This window comes from Lagopus leucura, unplaced genomic scaffold, assembly GCF_019238085.1.
Source record: "Lagopus leucura isolate 7727_CA_CO unplaced genomic scaffold, USGS_WTPT01 Super-Scaffold_73, whole genome shotgun sequence".
In the NCBI taxonomy this organism is placed as follows: domain Eukaryota; kingdom Metazoa; phylum Chordata; class Aves; order Galliformes; family Phasianidae; genus Lagopus; species Lagopus leucura.
The window spans coordinates 45829212-45853653 of NW_024962252.1; the positions used below are offsets into that span (position 1 = coordinate 45829212).

The following is a 24442-nucleotide window of genomic DNA, read 5'->3' on the forward strand; positions in this document are numbered from 1 at the left end:
CAGTTTTTCTTCTTTATAGTTCTGAATTTACTGTTTTAAAAATATACTTGCCCAATGCAGTTTGGAGGCGATATGTAGGCTTTGTCAAAACTGATCAATGAAAAGTAAAAATAAGATGTAAAAACACCTCTTCAGCTGGAGACAGTGTCAGGTGGCTACTGGAATTCAACTCATGTCATTTCTTTTGCTTAAGAACTGACAGGTTGAGGAGTGTTGTTTTGTCTGACAACAAGTGAATATTTTTAGCCAAAACATTTTTGAGCTGATAGGCACAGCTATATACCTTGGTTGTGTATTTTCCTCTCCTTTGGATTTTTGCTGGCCTGGCATATTGCATTCAGGAAATTATTGCCTAATATTTGTACAAAATGTTCAATGTTATATTTGTACATGAAATTATACTGAAAAGACTCTTTTTAAAATGTTAACCATCATTAGCCATATTTCTCTAATTAAATCTTTTTTCCCTGTTAATTTGTAAATCTTGCTTCTTTTCAGGTTAAAAATTTAGCTTGTCACTCCTCATCCTCCTGATAGGATGAGACTGAGGGGAGCAAGACTGCTGCTTGCAAGAAGCAAAACAAACGTAATAGAAAGGGATGCATGTAACTGCCAGTTAATTTGTGCAATATCCAATCAGTAAAAACAGCTGTGTGTGTAGCTTCTCAAGAGATTTCAACCTTTATTTTGTTTTGGGGAGCATACATTGGGCAACATGGCCTTATGATACCTTCTAAGACAGTCTCAACTATGTTGTCCTGCTCTCGGAAGATTCCTGTTTCCACTCACACTGCAGTGGTGGTATGCCATCAGTAATTAACCCATGCCACATACCTATGTGTTCTGTGGAGATTTGCAAGAACTCGTCTCTTGTAAAAATAAATCACTGCATACAAACAATGACTAAGTTCCTTAATGAAACATATAAGTGTAAGGATATTTTTTTTATTTGATTCACTGTATTTTATTCACTCACAAGAAAAATTATTCTATAATGCAGTGTTTAATCATGGAAATATTACCAGAAATTTAAAGTACTTGTTTACATTAACCAAGCCAGAAAACGTAAAGATTCATGCTTGCAAAGTCAGTCAGGATCTTCCATACTCTTTGGGGTTTAGTTTTAGTAATTCATGGATGGTTTTGTAGATTTGAACCAAAAAATCCCTGTACATTGATTGGCATCTTGTGCCATCTTTGTGCAGATCTAATCAAGTGGAAACAGAAATGACATATTTTTCTCAAGATATTTCTCAACCAACATTTAATGTCAGTTGACAGTGCCTGGCATCTTTCAGTACAGACCCACTAACCTCTTCCAAGTCAGATAAGTTATTCATTTTGCAAAAATTTAAATTGTAGCTGCCCATATTTTACCTCACCTATATGATTAATTTGAGGATCTCAGGACTTCAAATTACAGATGTTTTGTTTGGCATCCTTTGTTAATGCCAATAATTAAAGGATGGGGAAAACCTAATGTGAATTTAGTTTAGTTCGTGATTCATTGTTAAAATAAGCTCAAAATTAGCAAAGAAGCTATCTGAGTTACACTAGGGAAATTTACTTAAAAATATAGTTTCATGTTATGATCACTGTGCAAAGTAAACAATTTCCATGAAAGGCTCCCTCAAGGCACTTATTTAAGGCTTCACTATTTTAATATTTAACAAAAACACAGAACATTTGAGGAATTAAAAGAAAAAAATATTAAGCGTTACATTTCAGTATTCAAATTCAAGAGTTTAGGGAAACTTCACTTAATAAAATCCATAAAAATTGCTGTCACGGTTTCAAAGCTGAAAACAGAAGTGGGGAAGCACGATTATGCAACTCTCTCTATAACTGAGAGATAATCTAAGAGATATCTGGCAGAGTAAAGAGGAGAAAAAGAGTTTATTTATATTAATTTAATGTAACAAAGTTAGTATACCACCACTTGAAATTAATCAAACATGTCAGGAATGTTAACAACTTCATAAACACTAGCATTACAAAAAAGCCACCAGAGACACAAAAGAAATATCAGGCACCGTGATTTCAAAATTGAATGGAGGAAGTTAAAATAGTGTTGTCAGTGTTATTAGTTAATGACAAATGAACTCAGATAAAGTCTCAGATTGCTTAAGAGCAGAATCCTATGTGTTCATCCTAGTTTAACATCAAATTAGGAGTAGTTTCATTCATCTGCAGAGTCAAAAACTACCACTTAGAAATATTTTTGAGAAGGATAATCTTAAAATTTATGGAAGATTCTTCCCAACTTTATTCTACTGTTAACTGTGCCTTTCACACATGACACCAATATCCTATTCCTCTGTTGGGGCATTGCCTCCAGGCACACCTGAACTGTTGCTCTGATTTAAATGAGGCAGAAAGATCCCTACCAGAATGGCATTTCAAAGGATCTAGCAACAAAAATACGATTCTCATTTGCATTCCATTCCCCATTTCTGTCTTGGAAATAGTCTTGGAAGATTTAGTTAATGATTTCTTGAAGGTAATATGCATTTTGTTTGATTTTTCTAATTTCAAGTTGCTCTTTGCACATCTAGTTCTAAGAAAACTTTCTCTTTTAGAGTCTATGGATTCCACAGTCCCATTTGTAACCCATTAATTCTGCTTATTCTCTCACAAAGGGTTACAGCTCTGATGCTGTTGGAGATCTAATATGTCTAATTATTGTTCCTTGTGGAACTTTCTGTTTTTCACAAGTGTGTGACCTATTCACTGAGAAATCTCTTCTCCAGTATATTTTCCTATTCCAGGACCTACTTCAATATGTATCCAGAAACCACGTGTTTATTTTCAATAATCTGTCATATCTCTGAAGGTCAATGTCATACTTTCTATCTTAAACTACTTTTACACAAATTATTCTCCTCCTTCTGCTATCAAGCACCATGATGTTGAATTAGTTTCCCAACAAGGCATGCCTTTAAGGTAATAAATAACCAACTGTCAGTTCTGAAGAGCTCCATACTGATATGAAGAAATATTGAAAAATGGTCCTGAACATTGTTGTTTAAGCATTAAACATTTTCTGTGCCAAACTTAACATTAAAATTTTGAAATAATGTATGTTTAAATAGCTGTAAAGCTTAGCTAGAATCTCATTTTTGAGAGTTTGTAAAATTATTGCTAATGCTGAATATTGCTCCAAAAATCCCTCCATAATTTTTATTCAAAGCAATTGATGAAGAACAGAAATGATCCATAAAAGATAACATCAGTTTGTAACAGTCTGTAATGTACAACTGTTTTGATTAATTAGGATGACTTTTTCCTATATACATATGTACATCTTTCAGAATAATTTGTTGTTAGTGTAGTCTCCTCATATTAATGATAGGGTGATATGGTGTGTTTTCCTCAATTATTAATCAGCATGGGTGATTTTTCAGAAGTTTCATGAGAGCTATGCCTTGGTCATTCCAAATGGTGCAGTAAGCTGACTCTTTCTTTCTGATCAGTCTTGCCTCTTTCCACACAGTGGTCAAATCATTTGTCCCGGGCAACATCTTTAATATGAAAATGCGTGTAGTGTTTGGATATAGGAATAAAGGCTGGGGGATGAGCTGCTGGAGAGGAGCTCTGCAGAGAGGGACCTGGGCATCCTGATGGGTGACAGGTTGGCCATGAGCCAGCAGGGTGCCTCATGGCCAAAAAGGCCAATGGCATTCTGGGGTGCATTAAAAAGAGCGTGGCCAGCAGGTCAAGGGAGGTGATCTTCCCCCTCTACTCTGCCCTGGTGAGGCCTCATCTGGAGTACTGCGTCCAGTTCTGGGCTCCCCAGTACAAATAAGACAGGGATCTCTTGGAAAGAGTCCAGCGAAGGGCCACAAAGATGGTGAAGGGCCTGGAGCATCTCCCCTATGAGGAAAGGCTGAATGAACTGGGTCTGTTCAGCCTTGAGAAAAGAAGGCTGAGAGGGGATCTGATCCAGGTCTATAAATATCTATGGTGTGGGGGGCAGAATGGTGAGGCCAGACTCTTTTCAGTGGTGAGTGGAGACAGGACAAGGGGAAACAGCTGGAAACTGCAGCATAGGAAGTTCCACACAAATGTGCACAAGAACTTCTCTACAGTGAGGGTGACGGAGCACTGGAACAGGCTGCCCAGGGAGGTGGTGGAGTCTCCTTCTCTGGAGATGTTCAAGTCTCGCCTGGACGCCTACCTGTGCGACCTGGTGTAGGGAACCTGCTTTGGCAGGGGGGTTGGACTCGATGATCTCTGGAGGTCCCTTCCAACCCCTACAATTCTGTGATTCTGTGATTCTGTGACTAAACTTCATACTTGAATCTTCCAGTGGATCATTTTTATGCCTCAGTAAATCATTCCATCTGTGGTTGCAATTTTTTTTCTTTCCTCTGTAAACCTCAGGAAAACCTCTGATAAACAGAACAGTAAGATGAACTGAGGCATTTAGATACAATGGAATCAGGGAACTTAAACTGAAAATGTTATCGTTGATACCTACAACTTAGGTACATTACTTTACATACAAACTTACTTACATTATTTAATATCTTAATGTTAAACAACTTGCAAATTATTGTTATTATAGAAAAGGAAGATAACCTGGACAGTATGCAGAACAGACTGAAAGATGCTGATGAGAAGAATTCTATTCTCCTGAAAACTTTGAATGAAACCTTTGGGAAGCTCTCAGCCATTCCTAATGGTAAGCTGGAAAAGTACTGCAAAGCTTGACTTATCCCTGCCCTATTTCATCATTTTCTATCACCGAAAATCTGTCTGACTTTTATCTGGTCCATGTCATGCGCACTTTGACCATGGGCTGCGGTACAAGGCACAGATAAGCTAGAAAGAATTGGCCTGAAAACAGATGCCTTTATAAGTTTGTATTTTGACACAGTAAAAGGAGTTCCACTTCTGTAATTTGTAAAAGATTGGTTTCAGAAAGAATAAGGATTTAAGGAACTATGATACATCCCAAGGCAGTCTTTCCTTTAAACATAGAAAAGCATGTTTATGAAACTCATGTAAAATGAAGCATGCTTCTTATGATAACATAAGAACAATAAACACCTTATGACTTTTAAGAAAACATCAGAATGGAATCTGCTCTTTTTGTCATACCTTTCTAACACACTTTCTAACACGTTGATATATACTGCAATTTCAATTCAACGTCAGCTTGTTGTTGTGTGTCTTAGAACTGGAACAGGCCTTCCTCAGTGAGCCCTAACGTACTAAGCATACTTACAAATAGTTTTACCCACCACTTCTGGGGGAAAAAAAAAAGAAAAATCTGTTATCAATTAAAATTCTTACGTGTTGGGATGTTACCTACTTTGTGTTGTATTTGTGAGAGACAGAGCTACAATGCATTTTTCTTGTAATAGATGGAATGGTTGGGGTTTTTTGTTGGTTTTTTTTTTTTTTTTTTAGAAAACAAGGAACTTTTATCAGTCATATGATACAGCTTTTATTTCTAAGGGACCCTGCATTATGATAAACTGAATATAAGCTTAAGAAAAATCTCTGAAGAAAGTCTATATTCTCTCTGATCTGTGTAGGTCTGGAAGATCCAGACTACAAATAAAAACTTGATGTGAGAAATTATTCATCTTACCCTTTGTTGTCTTCATGATTTCAGATAGCTGAAACATTTTGTTTTAGATGTAGCATTCCTTGAAATCAGACATTCACAAGAATTTGCTTTAGTATGTCATCTCTTATGCCACTTTCTGGGTTTTGACCACAGGAATTGACATGACTGCTTCTCTTCTTGTGCACAGATAAATGTCTCGGTCAAATAAAATGGACCTTGGAGGCCAGTGGGCCTTACGAGACAGAATAGTGAGTGTGAAACACGTAAAAGATATGTAAAATATGCAGCCATTAGTAATGTAATAAGCTCTTGCCAGAATAGAGTTACAGGGTGCTTGCTCTTGGGACAAGGACACTCTCATATGCAAGTAGATGTGTTGTAAGAGTGAAATTCAAAGAAAATGAATGGCATGAATAAGAAAGTACAGTAAATTAGTAATCCAATAAGGAAATAACCAATGAGGACAGGAGAGAAAATGACCCTGTCATATATTTTGCTCTTCAAGGTTTCAGGGAAACAGAGTACAGCTTAAACTAATAATTCTTGTGTCTATGCTATAGAAATAGCCAAATAAAATAACGAAATTAAAACAAACAAAAAAAAATCAAAATGAGATAGAGGGATAGATCAGCCTTAGGACAAGAACCTACACGTTCAGGTATAGATTAAAAATAAATATAATTGGTATGACAAATAGAGGGAAGTAACAAGGTAATCCCATTTTCCATTCTTCCAGAAAGTGGTGCAGCCTGTAATAATGAACTAAAAAGAGATACTTAGAGAAGATGAAAAAAGAAATTGGAAAAAGGCAGTCAGAGAGCTCTCTCCTTTCACTTCTTAGTATTGATGATGATAATGGTTAATTAAAGGTTCTGTTGTGCTTTCAAGGTGCTACTGTATTTTGGGGTATTTTCGAAGCCAAACTTTCAGAAATAAGAGTGGAGTAGTTTGGAGCACAGGTATAATATGATTTTGTTCAAAAAAGTAAAAAGGGTTCAGGACAAACCTTCCAATTCTCTACAGTCTTAGAAAGCATTGCCTTTTCTCTGGGCCATGGCTTGATTGCATCATACTATCCACAGAATGTGAAGAACACATCTGTTTGGGAATTTACACTTTTGATTCCCTGAAATGGTGATAGTGTCTGCGTTTTCTCGTGTCTTCATACAGTCAGGAGCATGAAGTCATGCCCGAGCAAATCTTGGTATAAGCACTCTTATCAACCATCTCTTAGCCAGAACTGGGAAATAAACACATCCTCCTTTGCTTTCCCAGTCCTGCAGTACAGTCTGTTAGCTGCACTGACTACAACAAGGAGCTGCAGTCATTATGAGAAGCAGCACTATTGCTGCATGGTCGTTTCAGAAGTGTCCAAGCTTCCAAGCTGCACTATGAAATGTTCTTATGACTGAGGGACACAAAGACATATTGGAGAACACAGCGAGACAGCAATTCCAGGAGCAATGTCACGATTTTGTGGGAAACAGGTAGCAAAGAATGTTCCTGCGAGTACCACAACTTCACTGTGGGGTGTTTTCTTCTTTTCAGGAGTATTTGTAATCTCAAAAAAACAGAGGATCAGATTCTGCAGTCCAGACATATGATTAATAAAGTCTTACTTAAAATGAAGATTCTAAAGAGTAAAGAACTACACAACACAATTTAAGATGGTAGAATTTTGGGCCAACTTCTTTCTTGAGATGTATGAAAACAAACTCTGTACTCTAGGCAATCATTTAATTGTCCTTTTCTACCTACAGATACAGCTATAAAGGTACAGGCAGCTAAAGACAAAGCAAGACAAGCCAACAGTTCTGCAAATGATGTCCTGGCTCAGATTAAAGACCTCAACCAGAATCTCCTTGGCTTGCGAAACAACTACAGTAAGCTTGCAGATGATGTGGCAAAAACAAATGCTGTTGTGAAGGACCCTATCAAGAACAGTAAGTTCTTTTTTGCTATGGATTTTCTGTTGTTGTTGTTTTGGTTTTCATTTTACATCTCAAAATGAAACAGACACTCAACAATTTCACCCTTATAGCATTACTATGATGGGATAAAAAGGAAACTATTGTTTCTATTTCTGCTGTTAGTCTTCTGTGAAAAAAGCTACCATCAGGAGGTTGAACATGTAGTGGGTTGGTAGGTCTGATCCACAGACTAGTCTTTAAACTAGGTAGGTGAATAATTAAAGAATCAGTCCTTGGTTGACAATATACTACTTGATTCATGTAAAATTCCTTGCACTAACCCAGCCTCCAGTCAACCAGGTAATTACTTCTGGGTGAAATGCAGTGACATCTTTCGTACAAGTTACTGTTTCTGGTAGAATACTGAAGACACTTAAGAAGAAAAAAGGTAAAAAAGAAAATGTTTTTTAAGGCTGATTTTTTGTTTTTTTGTTGTTGTTTTTTGTAGGGAAGCCTGTTACCAAATATAACAATTTCTTTAGCAAGCATTTTAGCTACTTCTTTAGCAATTTCCACTATGGTTATGATGGATAACATTGAATTCTAAATTGTATAACGTTTTATTGTAGATTACCAGAGCGTATTGCATAGGTTTGTACAGCCAGGGCTGAATATTGTTACAAAATTACTGAAGGACTAACTTCTCAGCTAATGTGTGCTTTCCAGGTTGTGGTCAGCTTAGCAAAAAGGCACCTAAAAACATCTAGTTTAGGAAATTGTCAGTCTCATTCTATGGACACATATCCTTTTCAAGTTCTAGCTGTACTAGCAAAATGATTGTCACTGTCTTCCTATCTGAAATTTCTGAACCTTCATCAACTGAAATACATGTGTGAACCCCAAAAATAATCATCAGACAGAAAGATCCCTAGAAGTTTAGACAACATTAAAAACAGTTTTTGATTGAAATAATGTGGTTATATTATGGCAACTTATGCAACAAGCAGGTCTACAAGGTAATGATATCTGGCTTGGTAGTGATAACAGGGAAGTAGCCTAAACCTTCTTGACATTTCTGGATCTAGAATAGGCCAGATCTAGAATCTTGTCCTTTAACTTACTTTGCATTTGTGATTAGATCTTCAAAACATTTTCTTATGCTATGTTCTGTTTTTTTCTCTTTTCTTTGTCTCCCTATCTTGCCTACAGAAATAAGTACGTATGTCTTCTTTCTTGCTTTTTTAATTGTGCCTTTTCCAGTAGATAATGATGATTCATTGCTTACTGCCAAAGCTTATGCATGGTGTTCCACGCTGCTCATTCAAATGGTTACTTTTTGAAGGCTCTGAGATGAAGTGGCTTAGTAACTAGCCTAACTTATGAAACTTATAAGAAACATCTTGAAAGTTGGTCTGAGTTAGTATTCAAAAACCACATAACCAGACTTTCATGCTCTTTGTAAGCATTACCCTATTATAATAATTACTATTTCCATTCTATCTGCATTCTTTTGGTAAGTACTGATTTGTCCATTTCACAGTCATCCACACAATTCCATACCCTCACACTAGTCAAGTGCTGTAATCTTTACATCTCCTGAAAAAATGTCAAAAAGAAGGCATTGTTCACCAGTTATAGGTTGAAAGGCAAAAAAAAAATGTCCTGTGAAACTTAAAGAAAAAGAAAAAAATCTCCTTTGTAAAAACATTTTTCACTTGAGGGGGAGAAAAAAGAAAATATTTACATATGATTGTCATTTTTTAAAATCTGCTTTCAATACATATTCATAATTTTAAGCTATCAGATAATGTTAAGTGATCAGAATAAAAAAATGTTGTTCTTGTTGCCATTATAGACAATTTAAGAATGAACTTCAAGTTAATTCAACATTTAACTGCAATCCCCTAGTTCTTCTGCAGAAATTACTAATGGAAACTAATCAATTTTCATTTATCTAGCATATTTTTTAAAAGTAGATTTAGAAAAAACATATGTAAATAATTCATTCGTAACTGTATTTTGCTCCAGTAAGTATTTTCATTGCTATTATCCTGACATGAGGCACAGTTACTGCTTCAAAATTCTTGTTTAACATCTGTATCTACTTCTGTTGCTACCTTAACTTCATTCTAAATGTTCATAAATGACCTAATTCTGTTGAGGTAGCTTCCTGGTCTGTGCATATCTCATATTAGCATATAATGTTGCCTGAGTATTGTCTATGCAGAATTTTCTTCTTTTTTTTTTTTTAAATAACAGTTTATAATTACCATCTGCCACCACTCTAAAACTGTGCTTTGTTCTTCCTTATGAAGTTGCTGATGCAGATTCAAGTATAAAACACCTGGAAAAGGAGGCAGATCGCCTACTTGATAGACTCAAGCCAATCAAAGAACTTCAAGATAATTTAGGGAAAAACATTTCTCAGATAAAAGAGCTGATAAACCAAGCTCGGAAGCAAGCCAATTCGGTAAGCCTTTTTCTCAATAAGATGACCTTTTAAATATTAGTGGGATTTTATTTTCTACTTTTATATTTCTTTTCCTCAAGGTGAATACTTCCTAATAAAAAAAAAAAAAAGCATAGAGAAAGCAAGTAATGGAGTATAATTTCTCAGATAAACAAAAAATTTTCTGATAATTTCCTCTCTGTGTTTTGTTTCTTCATTTAAAATGCACCATCGTTAAATGGATAATATCTGTTGGTCTGTATTTGGAAGAGTTACTATTTAAGAAGTATTGTAATAGCATAGCAGAAAAAATTACTTTGTCATTCATGACTGAGTACTGATAAAACCCCTGGTATCAATTCATATAACTTATATCACCTGAGAATGTGGAGTCTAAGGATGCAAACTTGGGTTGAGAGTATATTTCTGGTTTGATCACTGAGTTTGGAGTTTCTCTAATTCAGCAGTACTTTAAGCTTGAGGACCAGCTGGGTAATGCTAAGGTTATTCAGCTTGTAACCCAATAGAAAATGAGAAAAATGTTCTTGGAGATAGTACGTTAGGATAATTCCTGAAAAATGGTTGGGGAAAAGAACCAACAACCTACAGAATAGGAGCCCAGAATGGATGTGTATTACGTATTTGCCCACAATAGAGGAACAAGTTACAGCGATGCAATAGCTTTCTTCTTATGTTCTTTTGTCTGAAGGCTTCTAAGTACTTACCTGCTCAGCATTTCTGAGGAAAGGAAGTAGTCTGTTTGGTCATATAACAGGTCTCATTCTTTATAAAGTCTGCCCTAAGCAAGAGGCGATATCATTATGTACATCTACTCTAAAACATAAACATGTCTATCTGGAATTGAAATACGATTGTACTGTCATTATGTCTATGCTGGCATTATGAAAGCAAATAGTATGCTGTTTTCATCTGTGCTACTGAGCCTAAGGAAACTAGCACAAGTGTCCAAATGCATATGTCATTTGAGCAGTGAAAATGAAACCTAGTAATGAATACCAGCTCCGTTAGGGACTATGTGAAAACAGTGTTAGACACAACTGTTGGTTAAAAAAATAATTATTAAAAGGTGTCTTAAATTAGCATAATCAAAGACATTACAAAGAAAAATAGATCATCATCTCTACCCCAGAGGAATATGTTGCAATTCCTTCAGAAGCACTACGTATTTTCCTGGCTACGTATTCTACTTGTAGTCTGTCTCCATAGCCAGAATTCCCCAGCTGCTTGTGTTAGACCTACATATCTTCTAGCTATTTTTGATCCATATAATTGATCCTTTCAAACCTGAATGCTAGAAAGAGTTTGTATTGCCTTTTAATCAAAACATAAGAAACAATCCCAGACAGAAAATTGCATTTCTACCTCTTGTACGTATCCAAGCAACTACTTGCTACTTGTAGCACAGAAATGGTAATGAGAAAGAAAAAACAGTTATATTTTTGTAATGATTTAGAAACATCTTTTGGTTACTTCTGGAATAATAAGCAGTAAACTAAATTTTTTCTAATATGCTTTTTTTGAAGATCAAAGTGTCCGTGTCTTCTGGAGGCAACTGTATTCGGACATACAGACCAGAAATAAAGAAAGGAACATACAATACCATCATTATCAATGTGAAGACTGTAGTTGCTGACAATCTTCTTTTTTACCTTGGAAGTGCCAAGTTTGTAAGTTTGTCTCCTGCTTTTCTTGTCAGCATTGCTCAATCAAATCAGGTTACTGACAGACACAGAAGATGAAAAAGGCTTTTCTTTTTTCCACTTTGAGGCTTCAAAGTAGTAGTAGAGGATCTAAGATAAACTAGAGAGTTGCTTTGGTATTAATATAGGGACTGCTAAAATATAACTGGCAAATATTTTTTAGTATTTTAACTAGCTATAAAATCTAAGACTGCTACATGAGCTACATTAGGGCTTTAAAATTCACAGTGCAACCAAAGCATTTTGGGGGTTGTTTGTGGGCTTTTCCTTGGGGAAGAAGTGGCTAATCATCTTGAATCTGTCAAAGCTCCAGTTTATTATAATTTTATGTCAAGACTATGATTGCAAGCACAGTAATGATGAATGACTCAGTTTCCCAAGGGCACTCTAGCAGACAAGCTTCTAGAATAATCAACAGTAATTCAGCAAATGGGAAAAACAGTGCATTTCTAACATTTTGAACTATATACTTTATATACCTAATACAAAATGAAGAGGCTAGATGGCATCATGTATTAGTCTACAATCCTGACATGTTTCTGCCATCCAATGGATGTTTTACAAATAACGTCAGTCTGAGTTAAGTTCTCTTCTTACTTGCTACAGTACCAACATTTCTGTAAGTCTAGCAGCTTACATGCTACGTATCACTGACAGAAGTCATTTGTCATATTTGTCATAAGATTCCTTGCTTGAATCAAGGAAAGCAGGGAAAAGACAATCTCAGTCACTGTGAGAGTTAGTTTTCATACTCTGTTGTCTGTAAGTGAATTTCTATTGCCCCATTCAAATGTCTTCTGAAATGTGAAGAGTTCTGGAGAGTTTTCTTTTATCAAAATATGAGACTGGTTCTGTTTTTATATTTTGTACACAGACTGACTTCTTGGCCATAGAAATGCGCAAAGGCAAAGTGAGCTTCCTGTGGGATGTGGGATCTGGTGTTGGACGGGTAGAGTATCCAGATCTGACCATTGATGATGGGTTTTGGTACCGGATTGAAGCCTCTAGGCAAGTACATATTTCACTTCATAGATTTGTTTCCTAATGAAAAAACAGCTAAATTAAGCAAGATTTAATTCCAATCCATTCTTATCATGTTTCACAGAATCATAGGGTTGAAAAGGACCTCTGGAGATCATGTAGTCCAACCTTTCTGCTAAAACAGGTTCCCTACAGTAGGTTATACAAGAAAGTGTCCAAGCATGTTTTGAATGTCTTCAGGGAAGAAGACTTCACAACTTCTACAGGCAGCTCATTCCAGTACTCTGTCACCCTCAAAGCAAAGAAGTTTTTGTCATAGTTTATGGAACCTCCTATGTTACAGTCTGTGCCTATTATCCCTTGCTCTGTAATTGGACACCATTGAAAAGGACCAGACCCAATCCACTTGGTTCCCACTCATTAGGTAGTTATAAGCATTGATAAGATCCTCCTCTCAGTCTTATCTTCTCCAGGCTGAACAACCCCAAATCTCTCAGCCTCTCTTTATGCAAGAGATGCTCCAGACCCCTCATAATCTCTATGGTATTCCACTGGATTCTCTAGAAATTCCCTGCCTTTCTTGAACAAAGGAGTCCAGAACTGGACATGGTACTCCAGATACAGCCTCACAGGGCAGAGTAGTGTAGGAGGATAATGTTCCTTAAATGCTGACCCTGGTCTTTACAATTCACCCCATAAGAGAATGTATGTCAGCCATAAGGGCATGCTGTTGACTCATGCTCAACCTGTGGTCTACCTGATCATCCAGGTCCTTCTCCACAGAGCTCCTTTCCAGTATGTCAGCTTCTAACCTATACTGATGCATGCAACTCTGCAGACTTCACATTTGTCCTCATCTCAGGTTTGTACATCTCAGGTTTATGGAAGTGTTTGCTGTGTTTAAAACATCTATTTTTAATGCAAGGTAATATCATAAGCAATTGTAAGCTGGTTTAGTGGAAGGTTTTGAACCTACATCCAATAATACCAAAAGTGAATACGCTGCAATTACTATTGAAATGTGAATTGTTCTGCTTCAAGAATATAATTTCATCACATATTTTCCCTCATGCATCAGCAATCCATGACTGCTTATACTCCCTCCTTTCTACCTTTCATTTCAGCTTTATGAATTCTCTTCTTTGACTAGCATCCTTTAAAAATTAGTTACAGGTTTTGACATTCAGACAGATAACTGCTATTCTTTTCATCTTGAATTTCAAAGAGAAGCACCATTTCTGAATTTCTGGTCTTGCAGTACTGCAAATGAAAGGCCTGTCATACACCAGTATCTTGATTCTTACTCAAAATGCCATTTCCATAGCCAGAATATCTCTTCAAACTAGAGATGTTAAAAAAGATACAGCTTATGAAAAATCAAGGATAGAATATTCTCAATATGTTTCGTATTTCAGTCCAGTTGCTGAATGCTTTTGAACTTTAGATAAATAGATAACTTAATATTCAGTTTTCAAATTAGTTTTTTGAATTTTGTATTTTCCATTTAAATTGCATGTAACATACAGTTTAATAATTACAGCATAAGGATTATGGAACTTTATATCCATTATCCTTTCCTCTTGAATTACTCTCCTAGCAAATTAGATAACGTTGTCTATATTGCAATCTGATGAAAGCTGAATAATCCTTTTGCATCCTTACATGTTATATTTCACCTAGTATTAAATGTAGAAATGATAGTACAGTTATACACTGAGAGAAAGAAGAAAGGGAAAAGAAAAATTGTAATCCAGTTACATCCATAGCTCTGAGAGAAGAAAATGGCATCCAGTTTAAATAATTTAGCGAAATCACAGAAATCAGACATTCAGGACAGAGAAAGAAATAAAATCATGGCACTTTCTCTAGTAGCTGACTTAATGAAATCTCGTTGCTTGTGAAATACAAGCTTGGTTATGATAGGAATAGTTGAAATCTTCATCACTTCATATTGTGCATACTAAAATAGCTTCATGACACAGTAATACCAGACTTCTATTTAGAATAAAGCTGCTTCAGCAGAATATGGGCCAGGATATGGTATAAAAATTCACACATTCTACAAATGAACAGTGCCTATTAAGTTATTTGTTCTAAATACACAGGATGTGCATGCCATTAGTTTTAAACGAACTGCTGGATCAGCAATTTGGAACAATTACAGCTGCACAATTCAGGAGAATTACATGCAAAGGCATTAGTTGGATTTGTGGGATCAAGATGAAGAACTCGGGACTAGTTTTATATTCCTAAGGCAGACTTCATTAATTACGTGCCCTGCTGAAGATTTTCTGACTTCAAATATTTTAGTCCATTTGATAACGCTTCTTCATAAGCTGTTGAAGAGTTTTACTCATTACATTCTATCTTTTTGTTCTCTAAATTTCTTCTCAGTTCCAGCTACTTTTCCAGCAAACTGACAGAGCTGCCAGATGGCAGGACATCCACTTAGAGTGGAGGAGAGGTCAGAAAGGCCATGGGGAAATTCTGGCCTTGCTAAATTTTGCCTCATATTTCAATGATGACAGGCATTGAAACGTGTTTGCAATGGTAGATTTAACTATGTAAATATGATAGCTTTAAAGACTGATAGCAGGTTTTAACTAAGAGTCTCAAAAGGGCTTATAAAGAGAAGATGTGTTGGCTCAGAGGCCGTGAAAGCCTCAAAATCATTCAGCTTATGGATTGAAATCTAAATATGAAACAGCTGACTGTTAAGTGATGATCAGGGATGTTCAATTCAGTTAACCACCAGGCCAAAATTTCCCATCTGCTAAGACCAATTTATTAACTACTGCATCTGTTTTCCATAGAAGCTTTTTATTTTCCTTGTCTTTTTATTTCAAGTACACTAATTCTGTGCATTTTATCATATATACAGAGGCCATCATGGAAATGTTTAAATTTTTATTTGTATAGAATTGAAGTAAAATGTATTTATTCATTTAATGTACCATTTGCCTATGGAATAAGCAATTCCCTTTACTTTGATTGCACAAGAACTTAACAGCTACTTACAGTTATGTACCTTCTTACAGAGATGAATCTGATTGACATTAAAGACTGCAATCAACTGAAGTATCAATTAATGAAGGAAAATATAACATAAACAGTTTGTGACAAAAAGATTAGAAGCAGGTTTGAAACACGCAGAGTCAATTTTGTGGAACAGTCAAATATATATTAGAGTATTTTTGAGTCACTCTTGATCAGTGGAACAATGTCACTTGATGTCAGCAGGCCTGTTAGGAGCTGGATCTGATTAGTTGTGATTTTAATTAAGCACATTTTAAATATTACCATTATTAATGGTAGAGTTTAAACAATTCCCTTCCTTGGAAAGGACAGATGAATCACAAATTCTCACTAAGCATATCCAGCTCAGCTCAGCAAGAATTCAATCATAAACTACTAAGGCAAATCTAAGCCATACTTTCGAGTAATGGTTTTCTTTGTAGTCCAGGTATCAAGGAGCAGATATTTCTTCATGGTATTTTGTAATCTAATGTTGATAACTTGCAGAAGTCATCTCAATTGTATCATGCATCTCCTAAAGCACAAATCCTGCATACGTGGTATTGTGCAAATGTATCAGATGATCAGCCACCAAAGTGCTGATATATCTTTAACCCAACAGTTCATCTTGAATTGACTACCACAAAAGTAATATCTTCTAATCTGATGACTTGTCATGCATCAGATACCAATGTCTTTTTGCTGCCAAGTTAGCCAACTTCTTTCTTCAAGCTCAATTGTCCTCCCTAAGTAAGAGAGAATTATTTATGAAAGAGACTCTATAGTTAGCATTTCCATCTGTTTGAAGATGAAAGACACCCATGCTACTTGTAACATATTAAGCACCCTAAAAAGTGTCAGTCTGCTCAGTCCCTTCAATGTTATTGCGTTTGAATGTTTTTAAACTAGAACCACTGGAGTCGTGATTTCAGTTGAATAGGAGCCGCTAGTAACTGTTAAAGTCTTCCAACAATTACTACATTGAGAACTATGTTTTGAAGCCCTTTATAGGGATTTATTAATAAACTTGAATAATAATAAAAATAAACCTTATTTTATTAATAAACCTGGAAAAAAAGAAACTTTAGAATTTCTGCCACATAGAATGCTATCTACTTAACATTCCATTGATTTGGGAATAAAAGTTAAAATAATTGTCATTAAAAGAATTTCCAACCAAAAAAAAATTAATTAGAAGAATGTGAATTGTTTGACCCCACTGCTTTTAAATGGTTGGGAGTAACTATGCATTTACGTACCCCAAATATCACTAGGAGATTCCCTGGATTCCCTGGAACTCCCATCTATATGATCTCTTGAGTTACCAAATCAAGCTAGAAGTAATTGAAAGTCTCCAGTATTTTTCTGCAAATATATGGTTTTCACATGGAAAGCTTTGATATCCCTATCTCTAGGGCAGGCAAGATTTTTTTTTTTTTTTTTTTTTTTGGCTTTAAATGACTTATTTCCAGTGAGATGTTATTTCACAAGAAGACTCTCAATTTATTCTGGATGAGGCTGACAGATTCTGAGCTAAATGAATTGTTAAAGAGATTTCTAGACATAAATGCATAGTTTTCTAATTTTTTTCCATTCTCTAAAGCCTTGGTCCAGTAAACTTTCTAAATGCAGGAATAATTATTAGACTTTCTGAATCTCTAAATCCAGAAATAAATAATGTTTAGTTTTAACTCATTCAGTAGCTTAAGTTAACACACTAAATATGAGTTCTTCAAGTAAAGTTGCATTTAATAGAAATGACAGTTCTTCCTGAAAGGTATGCGCTTAACTTTTAATTTTCTTGTTACCTCAACACACCAAGCCTGTCTTTTTTTTTTCTAATTAGGGAAAAAAAAAAAAAAAAAAAAAAAAAAGCATCTTTACATGCAACAAAGTCCAGGACTTCAGAAAATCAATGTGTGTTTTGGTTGGTTGTTTTTTCCTTCTTTTTAGCTGTTACTTGGCAGTATCTTGATGGGATGGGCATGCGGCTCTTAGTCTAGAAAACTACTTGTGGAAAATTTTTGATAAATGTTATTATTTTTATATATTTATTTATTATTTATTTTTATTTAAAATCCTTCCTCCTGACACCTTTGACAAAAATACAAATGTAAAATCTGTTTTCTGAGAAAAATGCTGTTCAGTTAGCCTGCAAACATGTAGTAAGTAATTTTTAGAGCGTAAGGCTAATAGCCAACAAAATACAATAGGTTGTCTAAAAAAAGTACAGTTCCTCTGGACAGGTATACACTCAAGAAAATAAGTGTTATTTAATACAGAGTATTTCTGCATTAATTATCAAGTAAATGTGTTTTAAAATTTCAATGCTGAGTATCTCAGTGCTGGTTTAGGTTGCAAGACCAGATGTTCATGCTGTGAATTTCCAAATTAACATGTCTGTGGTTATGTGAAATTAGAGATCCTATTAAAAATGAATTGAAGCAGCAATTTCCAAAGTTATCCATAAATCCACAATACATGGTCGTTCTCATCTCCCTGCCACTCCTCCACCACATTAATAAACATACTCGGTCCCTCATCTGCACATGACAGGATTTGAGTCACATTCAGTGTTACTCATTTCTACAATTACGTGATGGCCTCATTTAAAAAAAGAAAAAGAAAAAAAAAAGAAAAAAAAAAGTGTGGTAATTCTGGTTCATCTATATGAGAGGGAGAGGAATCACTGGCATTTACGTGGCCATAAATGCCTAATAGTTTACTTCTGAATAAAAACTGCTATCCATACTGCTGTACGGTAGTAAAATACTAAGAAAATTACTTCGGAAAGAAGTATTCAAAGTTATTCAAAATCTTCCAAAGTTTTCTCTGAAATACATTTTAATATACTTGAACAACCAGGAGGAGTCACCTCTCTCCACATTTCATTCCTTCTGTTGACAAAGACTAGTAAAAATTCTTTCCATACCACTTGCTGTACTAGTATAACAACCTAAGGAGCAAAAAAAAAACTGCTGCTGTTAATTAATGGTAAATTAATTATTATTAACTATTAACTAATGGTGGATTCTTTTACTGTTATTATCAATATTTCATTTGGTTTCGAGAGGATGGTAAAGTAACACCTTTAAATTCAGTGAGGTTTGTGCCAATTTGTTAAACAACCAGGGAGCTCCAGTACATAAAGAACAAATTCTGTGCACCCCAGTGAAGCTTGTCGCATGATATTCATTGTGGAGCAAATATAACCCAGTAAACCTTAGAAATTTCACAATACAATTTGAATCTTTGCCTACCTCACTTGTAACATCAGGAAACAACTAGTCAAGACTAGTTTTGTTACAATATTAATTAAAAAAAAAAAACAAACACAATTTTCTTGTTTCAGTGAATGTTCCACTTCATCTGACTATTGAATTGTGTGCTAAAAAAATATTGAGGTGATGAAAAGAAGTTCTCTTTAAATTACACAAGTCTAAGAGTTTATTAACCTGTATCAACATGGAACATAACCAGATCAGTAATACATGCCTTTATTAAAAGATGCCATCTAAAGCAGACTACTTACCATATTTAACTACGGTTTACTGAAACTGTGCTTATTTTGTTAAAATGTCTAGGACTGGGAAAAATGGCACTATATCAGTGCGAGCACTGGATGGCCCCAAAGCCAGCATTGTGCCAGCCACTTTCAGTGGTGTCTCACCACCTGGATATACCATTTTGGATGTAGATGCTAATGCCCTGCTGTTTGTTGGAGGTTTAACTGGAAAAATAAAGGTAATGTACTGTATGGCACTACTGTATTCCATTACTACTTACACTAAAAATGGTAAGCTTTAGTATGCTTGTGTCATTGTTGGAGGTGCTTTAGTTGTATTTGTGCTCTTGAGATATTATTAAGAACATGTAGGCTTTCTGTCTAGAAGCAGCTAAAGGTGTCTGCTTTCTGCCATAAACAAGAACTCTTCAAATGTATTTTTACAATTACTGAATCATCATTTACTAAAAGTGGCTCTATACTGTAGAGAACAGTGACCCTTGCAAAACAAGAGTGTTCTCACTAGCTTAATGTGCTCTGTGCCTTGATTTGCGTTTGCAGAGGCAATGGAAATAAACTGGAGAGAGTTGGTTTATATCGCACAACATCCCAGACCTAATAATTATTCTTTGTTTTCTTTCTTTTCTTCTTCTTTTTTTTTTTTTTTCTGTGTTTGATAAACATAAATTTCTACTGCTGTAAATACAAATGTATTTACACTGGCATTATATTGTGTTTCTTACTTGCCATAATGACTCAGTGGAATAAATATTCCACTGAGCAAAATTGACACTGTTCTGTGCTTGCAGTGCTGTGCAATGGCCCAAAGATCAAAAAAACACAAGTCCATAAAGGCTGTAGGGTTCTTTCTGCCTATCCCACTGAAATGTGTAAGTGCAGTCTGCAGTGACTGCTGGCTTAGGAAGACTGGCCCATGTACCAATTCTAAGTGCCAGAACTGTGATTAAGAAAACCCTTTCATCATTCTACATCTAGGAAAAAACTTGAGAGTTTGGTTGATAAATTATTTACATTTCATTGACTGTTTTAAGACTGTAGAAATTAAGTGATGTGTAGTTTTTGGACTGTTTTCTTTGGGTGATCCACTGAAGGAATTGTGAAACTTCAAACTCAAATGCTAACTTAAACCCAAACCTTATTTGAATTTTAGAATCATAGAATTGCTCAGGTTGGAAAAGACCCCACAGATCATCAAGTCCAATCGCAACGCAACCATACTACCCTAACTCTAACAACCCTCCACTAAATCATGTCCCTGAGCACCACATCCAAACAGCTTTTCAACACCATCCAGGGATGGTGACTCAACCACCTCCCTGGGGAGCCTATGCAAGTGCTTAACCACGCTTTGTTTTAGATTTCACTTGCAAGTTCAGAGCACATGTGGGACAAGTGCTGAAATGTAATTGCACCATTTATATACGTTTATGTGTTTAATGCTGGTTCTCAGAGCTTTGACCTTGAATTCTACTTTGAAAAATATTATTATGGTTACTTTAAAAATCCAGAGAATAGGAGATGTCACGTGGCATAGATTGTCATGGCATAAATTAGTCTCATGCCTGGTCTTAATTTCAATGGCAAAGTTATTACATTGGACTAAATAATAATGTATGTTTTCCTTGATGTCATTTTTCACGTTTACAAGTTTCTTATTGTTAAATAAAGTGCTCTTAGTATTGTAGCCTGATGGCAGAAGTGAGACAAAGGTGTAAAAAGAGATCATATCTAGTATTTGAGTAACCAGGTCCAAAAGCTCACACCAATCACTCTAATGAAATGTCACCACAAAGGTTATCTCACTTCATTTAGTTTGAGTTTTAAAATGTGTAATATTTTATCTAGTGCTTGTTATTTCATTTTTGTTTTTTAATGTTATTTGTAATTATTTGGGGGTTTTATTTAAAGGCTAACATTGTTTAAATAACACTCGATTACAAAGAACTGCTTAATGATGGAGTGTGTACTTAAGAAAAAGTTAGAAATAGAAGAATAGCAAAGAATTTCAAGAGCAAAAAGAGTTTAAGGGCTCTTGATCTATTGGGATAGACAAAAGGGCCTGGAATGAAAACCTAAATTAAACCTAAATTCTTTCCTAAATGTTTTTGATTTTTCTCCTAGTTAGACAGTGAGGCAGAAGTGGGTAATAAGCACGTTTACTGAGCACATAAGACAGTTTTAGAATAAAGTGTGAAGTACTGAACCTGAACAGAAATTATGGAAGCTACAGAAAATCTGATGCCTGAGCAGTGGTTTTCAAACTCAGTAAGAATTTTCCAGATGTTTTCTAGAGATTTCTTAAGTTTTTTTCCAACGAGAAAACTATCATAATTTTTCCCCCTGGGGTAAATTAAGAGAAGGGCAGAGGTAGGAGACAGTGTATTGTACATTCAAGGCGACTGGAATATTTCCTATCTAGGGTTTTAAACATTATCAGACTTGCTCTGCTCAGACACAGTCTGAATAAATGATATTTACTTAAAAAAAAAAATCATCAGTTGTCATGTTCACAAAAAATTGTTTTTAACTGAGAATTTTGTTTAAAACTGTGTTTTGGATGTTTGTCAAGGTCACTGACCTGAAGAATGGTCACTTTCAGTTTTTAAAAACATCTTTCATTTGACTTGAGTTGAAGACTATGATACTCACATGTCATGAATTTTTCAAACTGACATTAAGTTCCTCTTGTTGCTAATTAAAACCTTCCCAATTATCCCAAGAAATATCATCAGAACATTAAGTCTTTTGAGTCATACTTTTGCTGTAATATTTTTAAGTTGCACTTCTTCATATTCTCTTGCAAGGTCTTAATATTCATAATTGCTGTATGGAAAACAGCAGGTGCTTGTCTATCTTAAATAGCTAAGTAAATAGTTTTTCAATCAGTTTGTATTGATGAAGTGATATTTAAATGAAGCCAGGTATTTTTAGAAAGATCATTCTGAGATAAGTACTCTGTGTACAATCATATATTACCTATCTGATCATAGCACCATGTTATGATCAAATGAACCTCACCCAATGTGTATGACCCTAACCTAATGAGTTTTGATGCATTTTAAGTTAAAATTGCTTTGCTATCTGCACATTTTTCTGCATCCAAAACTCAGCATGACCTTTAGAGGTGTAGCCAGCTGAGCTCACATACTCAGTTTTTTAGTTTGGATACTCAAATTCCAGGCTTTTGAGAATTAAGAGCAGGTGAATTTTGCTGGTTGTACAGTGGGCAAGTTTCCTCATAGCTCTTTCCATGATATCTCAAATGAAAACACAGGTAGACTTCAAAAAGAGGCTGGACTGCTGGACTTACTTGCTAGCGCAAGCAAGCAGTTCTCCAGATGGCTGGGAAGCAGGTGATGTGATGTGAAAGCCTGGGCAGTTCCCCATTCTTCAGGGATCATTCTGCATAGGCCTAAGTCTCAATTAAATGAGCTTTTCCATCTTGACTGATACAAAACTTATCTCACCTTTTTGTCATTCAATTGTTCTAGAGGATTAAATAGATTACATATTAATCTTGATATGTGAGATAATAAGAAACATCTTCTGGTATTTGTTCTCTTTGTACTTGCTTTGCTTTCACATACAGTAAATCACTTCAAACTGAGTTCTAACAGTGATTGTGTTTTCTCTTACAGAAATCAGATGCTGTAAGAGTCACCACTTTCACTGGCTGTATGGGTGAAACCTTCCTAGACAGCAAACCCATAGGACTGTGGAATTTCAGAGATATAGAAGGTGACTGCAAAGGGTGTGCTGTCAGGTAGGTAACATATTGCTCCTTTCTAAGCCTGTCTGTGGGATGCTGTTGTCTGTTGTAAACAGTGGGAAATTCTGCAGCAGCTAACAAATTCCAGTAGACAACTCAGAAAGCTGAGTTGTAGGAAATATGAAGTTATGTTGAAATTATGTCAACAAGAGAAGCACCCAATCTGCATTAAAAAGTGGTAAGTATATTAACAGAGTTCAAATGGTGTAATGGTGCTATGAAGCAAAGACTCCACCTAGCTAGTGGCCAAGGTTAGTGAAAACGTGAGGGATGGTGAGATCCACACTGGGACAAAGTCTGGCATAATAACTGGATTTTGCAGTTGTGGGTCATCATACAGAACAGGGAAGAGTGAGGTGCATCAGTGCAGCTTTCACAGCAACCAGTGTAGTGAGCAGAGACACCAAAAGGGAAAGTGGTTTCCTTTCTCAAAAAAGAGGGACCTTTCTGGTGTGTCTTTGTACTTTAAGGGTTGTGACCCATTTCCTTCCTCTTTTCCACTGAGATACTTTTCTGTACCATGATTCAGCATCAAAAGCAGCACTGCTGAAAGCTCCCATACAGATGTACCTGAGACTATTCCATAGATTTTCATTTAAGGAATAATTCTGAGTCTCTCACTTCCCAGTTTATGGCCTTTACCATGACATATTGCATAAAAGCAGTACTGTCCTGTTAGATACTCCTGGTTTTTAGCAAATTTAGCAGTGCCAATATATAGTGTAGAGCTCTCACTGCATTAAGCAAAGTCACTGTAGACTCAGTCAGAGAACTTAAAAGTAGACTTGTATTCAATTGAGCAGCCTAGTTTGAAACGTCTGCTAAGGCTTTGCCCTTTCAAAATGATGGAAATTCCAGTTGTGAACTTCGGAAATGCTGGAGGATTTTCTTGACTATAAATGTAGGCCCTTGATGCTTAGGTTAAAACTTATGGAGCATGATGATGTGTATGTCTCAGCTCCAAGCAAGTCCTAGTAGAGAGATCTAAACTTTATACGTGTTTCTGCCTAAATTTAATTTTCTCATTCATTAGTGGTAGTGTAGATCTCCTTGCTTGGAGTAGAGTAGGTGGGAGGAAGATTTAAAAAAAAAAGAAGGCTAGACTTGAAATTCGTAGAAAACTGTATTAAAATCTCACTTTTACCTTGACCTAGTTTTCTTGTTTCAGAAAGAATCCAGTTCTCCTGCAAAATCTATTTGAAAAAGCTAACTGTTAAATGTAGTTATGTAGGGCAAGAGGACTATGTTCAACATCCTTTTATGTGTGCCAAGTTAAGTGAGAAACATTCTCCTAGCCAGTATTCCACATGTAGGTCTCTTGTTCGACTCTATTTGTTTGTTATTAAACCAAAAGATTGCTGTCATCCAGCTATCTGATCTGTGTGACAGAAGGTCAAGAGTCTATCATAAAAATCATGTTAAACAATCTCACAGCCTCATCTTTTCTGTAATGAGAGGGACTGATGCTTCTCCTCTTGCAAAGTTTGTAGCAA

General features: G+C 35.6%; 1 protein-coding gene across 7 annotated transcripts in view; it reads left to right on the forward strand.

Annotated features, from left to right (window-relative positions):
* Positions 1 to 24442, forward strand: part of LAMA2 (laminin subunit alpha 2) — a 320859-nt gene that overhangs the window by 265436 nt on the left and 30981 nt on the right. For 6 of the 7 annotated variants that reach the window (XM_042877434.1, XM_042877458.1, XM_042877450.1 and 3 more), the window contains 8 exons: positions 4568 to 4684; positions 7339 to 7521; positions 8698 to 8703; positions 9804 to 9958; positions 11482 to 11625; positions 12533 to 12666; positions 19239 to 19398; positions 22819 to 22943. In XM_042877434.1, coding sequence (XP_042733368.1) covers positions 4568 to 4684; positions 7339 to 7521; positions 8698 to 8703; positions 9804 to 9958; positions 11482 to 11625; positions 12533 to 12666; positions 19239 to 19398; positions 22819 to 22943 — 1024 coding nt within the window. The remainder of the gene's footprint in view (positions 1 to 4567; positions 4685 to 7338; positions 7522 to 8697; positions 8704 to 9803; positions 9959 to 11481; positions 11626 to 12532; positions 12667 to 19238; positions 19399 to 22818; positions 22944 to 24442) is intronic. The other variant, XM_042877442.1, reaches the window with a different exon arrangement.